We start from the raw sequence: 10,692 nt of genomic DNA, 5'->3' as shown, positions 1-10,692 counted from the left end.
TTTTATAGTTATTCAGTACTACTTTGATTTTTATTATTTGGTAAAAGTTGCAGGAACTTAAATTTCAGAAATATAAAATTATGTAGTTATTAAATTTAACAAAAATTTCAATATAGCAAGTATTAATAGAATAGTGTTATGTTTTTTAAATTTTCAACTGGGTGTTTAAGATGTACAGACACGAATATTCCATTATTCAAACATGTGCTATAAATAATAAAATTTTAGAAAACCATTATTTGATTCAGCAATCATATTAAGTTGTATCTTAAAAATTAAAATTTAAATCTCTTTTTTTTCAATTGCTCCCTGAACGTGATCAATCAGACTAATAATCGACTAATAATTTAATGGTAATTAACTTATCAGGTTACTTAGAATATTTCATTAGCGCAGATAGAATCATTTATTTTTCTTTTATTTATTTATTACTTGAGATAAAGAACGATTAAACCATGGGACAAGAAATTGTACAGAAATCTTATCGTAAATGAAATCGGTTAATTCATGTCCATTTCTATGTATACTAATTTAAATGTTAATCTCAATGTATACTAATTTGAATTTCGGTTTATTTTTTATCTTCTTTTAGTTCTACGAATTAGAAAAAATGAATTGATTCGAAATTAAAATTAATTTACATTGGTACAAATAAATATTATAAAAATGAAATTGATCCTTGGGATCCTTGACCGAAGTCAGGCCGAATTTTGCCTTGACGGTTGTCTCCTCGTCACGCTGCGTAGTCTTGAAAGAACTGTCTCGACCGTCGCGCGGTCACAAGTCGCGGGACGCCTGGCTTAACGCGTAGGAGTTTACGTTCCTGAACGCGCGCGAGAGAGAAAGAGAGAGAGAGAGAGACGGCCAGTTCGCGCGCGGGGGAACGCGAGGAAGAGAGATACCGATAGGACGCTAGCTACCATGCTGGCTACGATGCTGGCTGTTACGGTGGTGGTAGTGAATGGAACGCGGTATGCCGCACGTCCTCACGTAGTACAACGTTCCGCGGGCGCCGCGCGCCACCAATGACCAGCGAGTACGGGCGGTCACGTGACGCGCGTGCCAGAGCCAGCAGCAGACATTGCAAATGACAAGACGCGTAGGGCATTGTCGTCGCGCCGCCGCTACCGCCGTCGTCGTCGCCGTCGCCGTCGTCGTCGTCGTCGCCGCCGCCGTCGTCGTCGTCGTCGCCGTCGCCGTCGCCGCCGTCGCCGCCGCCGCCGTCGTCGCCGCCGTCGCCGTCGTCGTCGTCGACCCGTCGCTCGGGAATATTTTCGTCACCGTCGCGTGGTGAATCTTCTCACCGGTGGTAGCGCTTAAGGGAGGCAGGTGCCTTCACATCGGGACGCCAGGCGTCCCTGAATCGACTCGTAGTTGTAGTCGGTTGCGCGCGCGACTTGCCACAGGAGCTCCTGCGCTCTGAGAGAAAGAGCCGCTGCCAGCCGAAGAGGAAGTCGCCAGGTACACGTCTGCTTCGCTCCAAGCGCGCGGACCTGCGAATCGTCGCCGTCATCGCCGTCATCGCCGTCATCGCCGTCATCGCCGTCATCGCCGTCATCGCCGTCATCGCCGTCATCGCCGTCATCGCCGTCACCTTCGCCGTTGTCGTTGCCGCTGTCGCCGCTCACCGCGGGAGCGAGGGGAAGATGTCGAGCTCGCAGCGTATGCGAAAGTCCTCACCATGCTCGAAGCAGGGTCCGATGCGCGCCACCCTGCCTGTTAGCTCGCTGATGAGGCAAGGCCGGCAGAGTAGCAGCCTCCGCAAGAGCAACAGTAACAGTCCCACCGTCTCGCCGACGAACGCGGTTTGGCGGGCGCGCATCTCGCCGGAGACGTCGTCTTCCTCGGGACAGCGGAGCCCCGGATCCCTGTCCTACAAAGGTACGTTTCGCGACCCTTCTCCCCTCCTCCCCTCTTTCCCCAAGTCCTCATCCCCCTCCCTCCCCCTCCGCCCCGCGGGCTTGTTCTTTGTGCTCGTGGAGTTTTGATCGAGGAGCACGTAACATTCGCGTACGTAACCCCTTGAACACCGGTGTCGTCATTGTGGACGAATATCTGGCCCAGTGATGTCTCTGGAGCTCGAGGGGTCCGGTGTTGTCAGTTGGTTCTTAAAAGCATGTAATTCCTGGAGGTCCTGTTCTGTTAAAAGGTATGTAAATCGGAGTGATCTGTGCTTAGTTTTGTTAAATTAATTAATATTTTTTTATAATAATAAGATGTTTTGCATTATTATCCAAGTTATATAAGTTTGTTGCATTTGCTGCAAATTGGAAGAGGATTTTGTGTGAAATACTTTTTGAAATCATAAGTTGTTTACAATTACGATGTTAAGTTCTCCTCATTTTGGTCATTTGCAACACAGAATAGAGAGAAATAGGAGAGATGAGAGAAAAACTCATAAATTGTTTTTATCACATACAATTCGGTATCATAAGCTTTATATCTCTTTATTATTGTGTTCACCTAAGTATTCAATATGAGAAAAAACATTATCTTTTTAATACAGTTGAATTGTTTGCTCCAAGTTTGCTTATTTGTTGTCTGGTAAGTGACTGATTTTGCACTTTTATTACCGCTTACTATATCATAATGTATAACTTTGTTTCTAAATTTTATAAATTATCATTTGCTCAAGTTATACACTTTATAATTGTTTTGAAAAATAAAAATTACTTTTAAGAGAAGCCTTAATAGAGCTTCTTGAAATATTTTCACTTATTTTTATATACACGCCACAACAATAGTAACCGAAGAGACATTTTTAGTTCGGTTACATTTATTATTTTTATAATTGTTTTCTTATTTTATTTTACAAATACACTTTTTAGTTGATCCAGCAACCGAAAACAATGCTTATAGTTCGGTCTGGGGTATATATTTAATTCAATTTTATAATTTATTTATTTCAGAGTTTTCATTTTTCCTTTTCATTTAATTGAATATTATTGTATTTTACAGCCAAATCAAAAACATTGAGTGGCCGTTGTAGCGATAGTTTAAGTGGAAGCCAGAGCATTCGACGGACAGCATCTCTAGATACCATCTATCTAAAAGGGCAATGGCCACGTGACTCCTATTATATGCATTCCAGTCTTTTAGTAGACAAATCTACTCAGGTGAGACCCTGTTTTTTTTCCTGAAAATGTTATATATATATATATATTAATTATATATAATAATTTAAAGATTGTCAATATTCAACTAAAGAAATGAATAAACCAAATGAGTGTAATTAGCAGAACTTAAAAAATTGAATCCATTCTGCTAAAAAATATAATTTATATGGTTTGATTCAATTTCGAGCTATCTTTAGTGAGAATGCAATTATGAAAAATTTTATTATTTTTCCGAACTCTAGGTGAAAGTCATGTTTTTAAAAGTTTATATTACATAAATATTTAAAAACTTAACAACGTCATATTTGTATCATATATAGCATTATTTAGCATTCATTTAATGTAATTCGCGCTATTTCTTATTTTTATTATAGACGGAAGAATGTTCTAATGAACCAAGAAAAATGCATACTCGTCATCCCACAGAACAAACTGTTACTGACGAGAAATTGGAGAAGAATTACTTCAGGCATCGGTATGTGTTCATATCGCCGATTATTTCTTCTTTTTGTTTTACATGTTTGTTGGAAATGTTTATACATAACTTTATACGCATTTTTATCCTAGATTACAACGGACGAATAAGGAAGGTACTAGTAGTAGAGAGCGAACAGCAGCATTTGGACTAATAATGTCGAGTGGCCCACCACCCGCACTTCCTGGAGATCATTCAGTACTTTTGCCCAGTATTGCTTCACAAACATCTATGCGTAAGTGACTCTTGAGAAAATTCTTTGTTCAATTTGCAAGATTAACAGATGTTTAAATTCCCTTATCTTTACAGACAATCAGTTTAGCTTGAGTACAAAAGCGAGTCCCATGAACATCCCAGTAAAACCAATAAGGCCTCCAATGCGTTCGTCTATCGAAGGACTTAATCAAGAAATTGAAGGACTTGTGCTCAAAAATACAGCCAATAATAGTGATGCAGACCATCCAGTAGAAGACAAGGTAATACACGAAATTTTCAGTATTATTAATTACTAGAATTTGATATTGTAATAAGATAAAACAAAAATTAATTTACTTATAAATTTACTTATATATTGTTATGTTATTTGAAAAAGAATAAATTTTGTTTAAAATAAAAGTTAAAATAAAAGTTAAAATAAAATAAAAGTTATATTTTGAATATCTTATTTCTGATATTTATATTTATATTTAGATACGACAAATATATATTTTTTGCAAAATAGAATTTTATCTTATGGGTTATGGTTTTTTTAGCGATCTTTTTTTATACGTTTTTTGCGTTCTTTTCTTTGTTTTATATGATATTTCAATATGGGATTTTTATTTCTTTAGTATGCACGATATCGCGAGCAGATCACACCCGAAGGACATCGTGCCCCTCTGGCAGACTTATTGCGGGCTACTCGGAGTGTCAATACACAAACACCGGCTACCGACCTTCCCTCCAGTTCTTATTCTTCAGGTAAGACATGCAATAGTTTTTATGCTTAATTGATTTCCAGATATAAATGATGTTGATGTAATTACAATAATGATAGAAATAGGAAAAATATTTATAACTAATAATGTGATAAAATCTTCAAAAAAATAATTGAGTAATAATTAAGAGAATTATATATATATATATATAAAACTCTCTTAATAATATATAAATGAAACTTTTAAGATTATAATTACTCTATATATACTGTAAATCTTATATGGTTATTGATAAAGATTCTCGATATACATATTAATGAAAGTAGGGCTACTTGAGAATCTACACGGTAAAACAAGAGCAATGTATATTAAAAGAAATTTATTAGTATTAGTAAAAAGTAGCCAAATGTTTTAATTCAATTTTAAGTCTTTAGTATGAATATATGGATGTGATAAGAATAATACATCCTTAAGAAAATAAGACTGTCAATTATTAAGAAAAAAGTGTGTTGCTCATATTTGATATTTTCTTTTCTTAATAATTAACGGTCCTATCTTCGGAGATGCATTATTCTTATTACACTCATTAAAGATGAGTTAAAATTGAACTAAAACATTTGGCCATTTTTTTTATTAATAAATTTTTAAAATATATATTGTGCTTATTTTATCACGTGGATTCTCAGTAGTACTTTCATTAATTCTTTTTAAAATAATCAGAAAAGTGATGATAAAAACGATAAATAGAAAACATAGAAAACAATTTTTTATGAGAGTTGATTAAAAAAACTTATATTGCATAAAAAATTGCAAAAATTGTAAAAAAATTTTATTCTACGTTTTTCATTGATTTATTTTTTTCTCTTTTTCTATTATATCATCTCTTTTTCTGTCGTTAATCGAAGGATTCTAGTCAGTATATAAATATACATATATCCTTCTTTGGCTAATTATTTCTGGTTGATATGCAACAATATAAATAACACACTAACTAAAGGTGTGTGCCTGTTGAGACAGGCCCTCCATCTAGGAATTCTGAGTCTCCGTTGATTCCTGGTGTTATGGATGCATCCCGTCCACCTAGCGATCTCTTACAAGGTTGGAGCATATTTGCGGAAAGATTTAATTTTTCATTTTCACAGATCTCATTTAACAAATTTGTTTGTTTTTAATCTTTTTGCTGTTGTTGATATTATACATATTGAATGATTTATATATGTATCATTATATACATATACATACATACATACATACACACACACACATATATATATATATAAAATTATGCATAGTATATATATATATATATATATGTGTGTGTGTATGTGTTATATACATAGTGCATATACATGCAAACATATATATATATTTATGTGTGTGTGTGTGTATGTGTGTGTGTGTGTGTGTGTGGTGTGTGTATATATATATATATATGTGTGTAAATATGTATATGTATATGTGCATAAACAGTTGTACTTTCACTAAAGTCATATCCGTTTTGTATGCATGTATTATTAATTTTTAAAAAATTTCCAAAATATGTAAAACTTAATTGTGTAAAAAAACATCATTTTTGTTTACAGACAGATTTGTGATCACGATTTTTTCATATTTATATTGATTTTGTCGAATATCTGTTTATCAATTTTTTACCATCAATAACATGCATATCATTATATGGTATATAGCCAATATTAATATACAATAGGTAAACCAGATATTGTATAAAGAAAATCATATATATATATTTGAATTAAATTTGCATGGTTTGCTATTATCTATGAATGTTTTATACACTTATTTATTATAGTCAGACATTTTTTTTGTAGCTATAAATATAAAAATTGTTATTAAGATCTACATATATATTATACAATACATAAAGATTCAAATGAGATTGTAACATCAATTATGAATGCATGATAATTACAATTTACAATTTTAATTCAATATATTTTGTTAAATATTAATTTTTATTTAACTTTTTTTTAGCACTATGAGACAACAGGAACAATGATGTTTAATATTACATATATTTATATTTCTATATTTTTTATATATTATTTAATGTGATACAAGAAAAAAATAATTTATTCATTTACACCTATTTATTTTTATTACAAAATGAATGCGCAATGACACTCTGTTTTGCATAAAACTTTATCTTTATTGTGTGTTTATATATATATGTAGTTGTGTGTGTGTGTGTGTGTGTGTGTGTGTGTGTGTGTGTGTGTGTGTGTGTGTGTGTGTGTGTGTGTGTGTGTGTGTGTGTGTGTGTGTGTGTGTACATCCATGTATGTACATATTTTATATACATATGTATATATACACACATACTCATAAGTAATTATTATTAAAATAGTGAGTAGCATGAATTCTTGTTATATATTTTGATCAACATAATGAACGACATATTCGATGAATTACATTTTTCATAATGACATAACTTTAGCATTCTTTTTTGATTTGTAGGTGGAAGCCGTGGTTCAACACCTGAACAAGACAGAGAAGGACGTCTCGGCACTTCTCCTCACATTAACAGGTTCCTCGCGAGGGAACCCCCCGATGGCTGTGAGAAAGTCAACCTCAAATTTGTGGAAGATGCGAGGTACGATAGAGATAACTCTCCTTTGCAATATTATCTGTAATATTTACGATTTAAGTAACGATTTTTTTCTATATGTGCAGGCGGCCGATGATAGATTTGAGCAAATTAGAATATTGCCCAAAGCCGTGCGTTCCAGCATTCCAGTTGAAACCCAGCTTGGGATCAGCGTTCCTGCCATTACAACAGCCGGCCAGTCCGACAATGGTCGCCAGTGCATCACCCTCCGCGCATACAACACCGACCACACCTCCTCCAAATCCATAGTCCCACTCTTTACCTTGCGATGTTACACTTATAAGCTCGATTAGTATATATACATATATATATATTTTTTTTTAACGACATTGTGGGTAGAAAGTGATTTACTTCGAGATAAAGGCATATAACGACAAAGAAAAGTTACCGAACAAAAGAAAAAGAACAGCCTGTTCCCAGTGTGGCTCGTGCGGACATCGTGCGGGAATCGTGAATTGTGTAATTAAAAGGAAGTTGCAATTGCATCGATACACAAAAAAAAAGAAGTATTGGAAAGGCATCTGAGCTCCCTTATAATGATCGAAACAATAATAAATACGAGGAACAATAATTTGTGATAACTAAAAGAAAAAACAAAAAGAGAAATGACAAAAAGTTTAGGAACGAACATTGTGTTCTACAGGGAAAAAAAGACTAATGAAATTGTGTATTCTAAATTTAGTGCTAAAATGTGCTAAACAACTTTAGTTTTGTATACACGGATAAATATTCAAGATGAGAAAAAGTATTAAATTTCATTGTTGGAATAAACAAAATTCTACGAATACAAAGGAAAGAGCACGTGTTCACAATATATACGTGTGCGTATACATACATATGTACGCATATTTATATATGCATTGCTGCTCGTGTCTACGATGTTTTATTAGATCTTCATTGCTTGAAGTAACTCAATTATATGACAAAGATGAATCACTTGTTAGAATTTTGTATCGTTTTGTATTATTACTTGTATGCTAAAAATATTCTCAAACTATTATTGTACAAAAAAAGGAGCTAAAAAAAGGATGTATTCTTTGTATGTATCTGCGTGTGCCTGCGTACGTGTGTATGTGGGATTTCGTTTTACAGAACTGGTTTTAGACGAGAACGCGTTGTGAAATAGATACGGGCAATTGTCGTAAAAATTTGTTTCAAATTGCATATATAGAAACACATTCATGAATAAATTTTTTACAAAGATTAAATGAACTTGAAATTTTGGAATATAAGTCGAAATGATATTTAATAATGATATTTAATATTTTCAAACATTTCTTGGTTTATTCGAAAATAACGTCTCATTTTGTTTTGCGATATCATATGATTGATATAATACAACAATATTTTTAACAATATTTTGCAATTTGAGTATATTCGTTCAATACAATATACAGTGACAGATTGATGAATGTATGATGGAATGAGTTCAACATAAGGATGAATATATATTGAGTACAGGAATAATGAATGATAATGTTAAATATTGATCGACGAGACATGTGCTTTCGCCAGTATGATATCAGATGTGCGTAAAACGGCTCCCTAATCTGACACGGAAGATAGGTGTGCATGTTTTTCTTTTGTATGGACGTGGATGATTATGCTAACAACATATAGTCTATGTCTTATACAAGCGACAGTGTGCGTGTGCTGTAATATCAGAATCCCGATTAAGTCATTCACACGAATAACTTTGGAAAGCAATCGATCGTCAAAGAAAAATCAGTAAAATGTTTGTTCAAATCTAATTCAATTATCCATTTTCATGTCAAGTTAAATTAAACAATTAGAAACTCAGACACAATAAAAGAAATGTCATTACAATTTTTATTGATAACATTAACAGAAATCTTTAAGTTAATGAATTGTTACATAAAATACAAACGTGAGAGAAAAAGAAGTTGTAAGTTATTCGTGGGATGAGTAAAACCATTGTTTAGTATACGCAGACATAGAGTCACTCAAGAAGTTCAAGTTTATTTTTTGCTTTCTAATACGGAATGTTTTTGCAAGCGGTTTTTATAGTTGCAATCTGTGGAAAATAAGAATCTTGATAGAATGTAAAGTCAAGAGCAGAAGAAACGATTTTTTAAATACGATAGTAATATACTTTCTAATAATGTAATGTATATCTAGCTACAACAGTGAAGAAAAAAAGAATGTTAACACATAAGTACCTGGCACACTGGTCTATGCTCTCTCTTATCCAGCTCACTAGGAAGTTCATGCCTTAGAACGCGTGGCAAGGTGTGCTACATAGACAGGAAGGTTAATCAGAGAGTCAGGATACACACGAAAAATGCACTGGCTAGTTAAAGTGTATACAATACAAAGATACTGTAGTATTTACTAGCTTTTTAAGAGAACTTCGTTTTTATTTATTTTGCTACAGATCTAACAATACTTCATACCACCACTTTGTCGTATCGATATTTGAGTGTGAAGCAGCTTTGAAAAGAGAGAGAGAGAGAGAAAAAAAAAGAAATGCGTACTCAATCACGTACTTCGGTCTGTTTGTGCTTTGCACTTTGAACGGAGAATGATTCCGACGTAACACAATGATGATGTATGATTAACGTTAATGAATAAAATGAAAGAACAGGTTTTCGTACTTTTAATAATGAAGCATTAGATGTGAAAGAAGTGATTTCAGCAAATGTTAGCCTCGTTATTTTTACCGCACTCTATCAAAAGGCTCCACTTTTTAACCTTCGTGTACTTGCATAATGTGTTATCATTATTGTTAGCTTTTGTTGTCAATTCCGTAAGCAGAGTAATGCGTATGAAGACTGCTGGAACTGAAAATATTACCTGTTATTCGGATATTATCTAAAAAAAAAAACCTAAAGTTTAATAATAAATTAGGCTCAAATTATACCAATTACCTATGAACGAGTATAGATTATACTCTTGTAATTAATTGAACAATCTCTTTATGTCACTACTGTTCGGTACATTCTCTCTACATATCTAAATCTGAGCAGGCTTCAGAAACGGCAAAATGATTATGTCAATTAAAAATTCATTTAACCCTAGGACAGTCTAGATGTATTGTTGCAATATCTTGCACAAAATGAAAATGATTGTTGACAGTGTATTGTAATTTGTAAGATGCTCAGAATTATACAAACTTTTCAGTACATAAAACATGTATGTTGTATAAAATATCTTAAAAAAAATTTTATATACCTGCTGAAATTAAATGCAACTTTTATTCACTGTTTTATAATAAATATATGAAACATTATTTATTGTTTTTTTTTTATTCTATGAGAACTACTGTCGACCTGTTTTCTAGAACTCTGTTGTGTATATAAATATCATACAAAACATTTCGATGTACCGAGCAATATATTTGTACTAAATAATCAAAATGTTATGTTTAATATTTTTAATTGAAAATAACAAAGCTCATGTAAATAAGTACTTTATTTCATTATTTAACACATGTTTATATTATATTGACGTGTAAAAATATTTACAAATTGTTGATCAAATAATTAAAAAAAAATTCTACAATTTGCCGCATGATCTTTATAGATTTATTTACTTGTT

The 10,692-nt window shown here is 33.2% G+C and overlaps 1 protein-coding gene across 2 annotated transcripts; it reads left to right on the top strand.

Moving 5' to 3' along the window:
* Nucleotides 1-812: 812 nt before the first annotated feature.
* On the top strand, nucleotides 813-9,622 carry LOC105426902 (glucocorticoid-induced transcript 1 protein). 2 transcript variants are annotated; one of them, XM_089078560.1, is made up of 9 exons: nucleotides 813-1,881; nucleotides 2,959-3,116; nucleotides 3,491-3,591; nucleotides 3,684-3,826; nucleotides 3,901-4,067; nucleotides 4,422-4,551; nucleotides 5,526-5,606; nucleotides 6,984-7,119; nucleotides 7,200-9,622. In XM_089078560.1, exons 1-9 carry the CDS (start codon nucleotides 1,647-1,649, stop codon nucleotides 7,381-7,383), a joined length of 1,335 nt encoding a protein of 444 aa, XP_088934686.1. In that variant the 5' UTR covers nucleotides 813-1,646; the 3' UTR covers nucleotides 7,384-9,622. The 2 variants fall into 2 exon arrangements, with proteins under 2 accessions (XP_088934686.1, XP_088934687.1); XM_089078561.1 differs by lacking the exon at nucleotides 5,526-5,606.
* The last annotated feature ends 1,070 nt before the right edge of the window (nucleotides 9,623-10,692 follow it).

This window comes from Pogonomyrmex barbatus, unplaced genomic scaffold (genome assembly GCF_055798465.1).
Source record: "Pogonomyrmex barbatus isolate J1 unplaced genomic scaffold, ASM5579846v1 scaffold23, whole genome shotgun sequence".
NCBI lineage: Eukaryota > Metazoa > Arthropoda > Insecta > Hymenoptera > Formicidae > Pogonomyrmex > Pogonomyrmex barbatus.
The sequence above is the reverse complement of the archived record's forward strand: the minus strand, read 5'-3'. Positions and strand labels throughout refer to the sequence as shown.

Excerpts from the sequence above, each read along its gene's own strand:
- LOC105426902 (XM_089078560.1), top strand. The coding sequence starts at position 1,647 with ATGTCGAGCTCGCAGCGTATGCGAAAGTCCTCACCATGCTCGAAGCAG. Across the intron at positions 5,607-6,983 it reads ACCTAGCGATCTCTTACAAG|GTGGAAGCCGTGGTTCAACA; the intron begins GTTGGAGCATAT and ends TTTGATTTGTAG. Across the intron at positions 7,120-7,199 it reads AAATTTGTGGAAGATGCGAG|GCGGCCGATGATAGATTTGA; the intron begins GTACGATAGAGA and ends CTATATGTGCAG.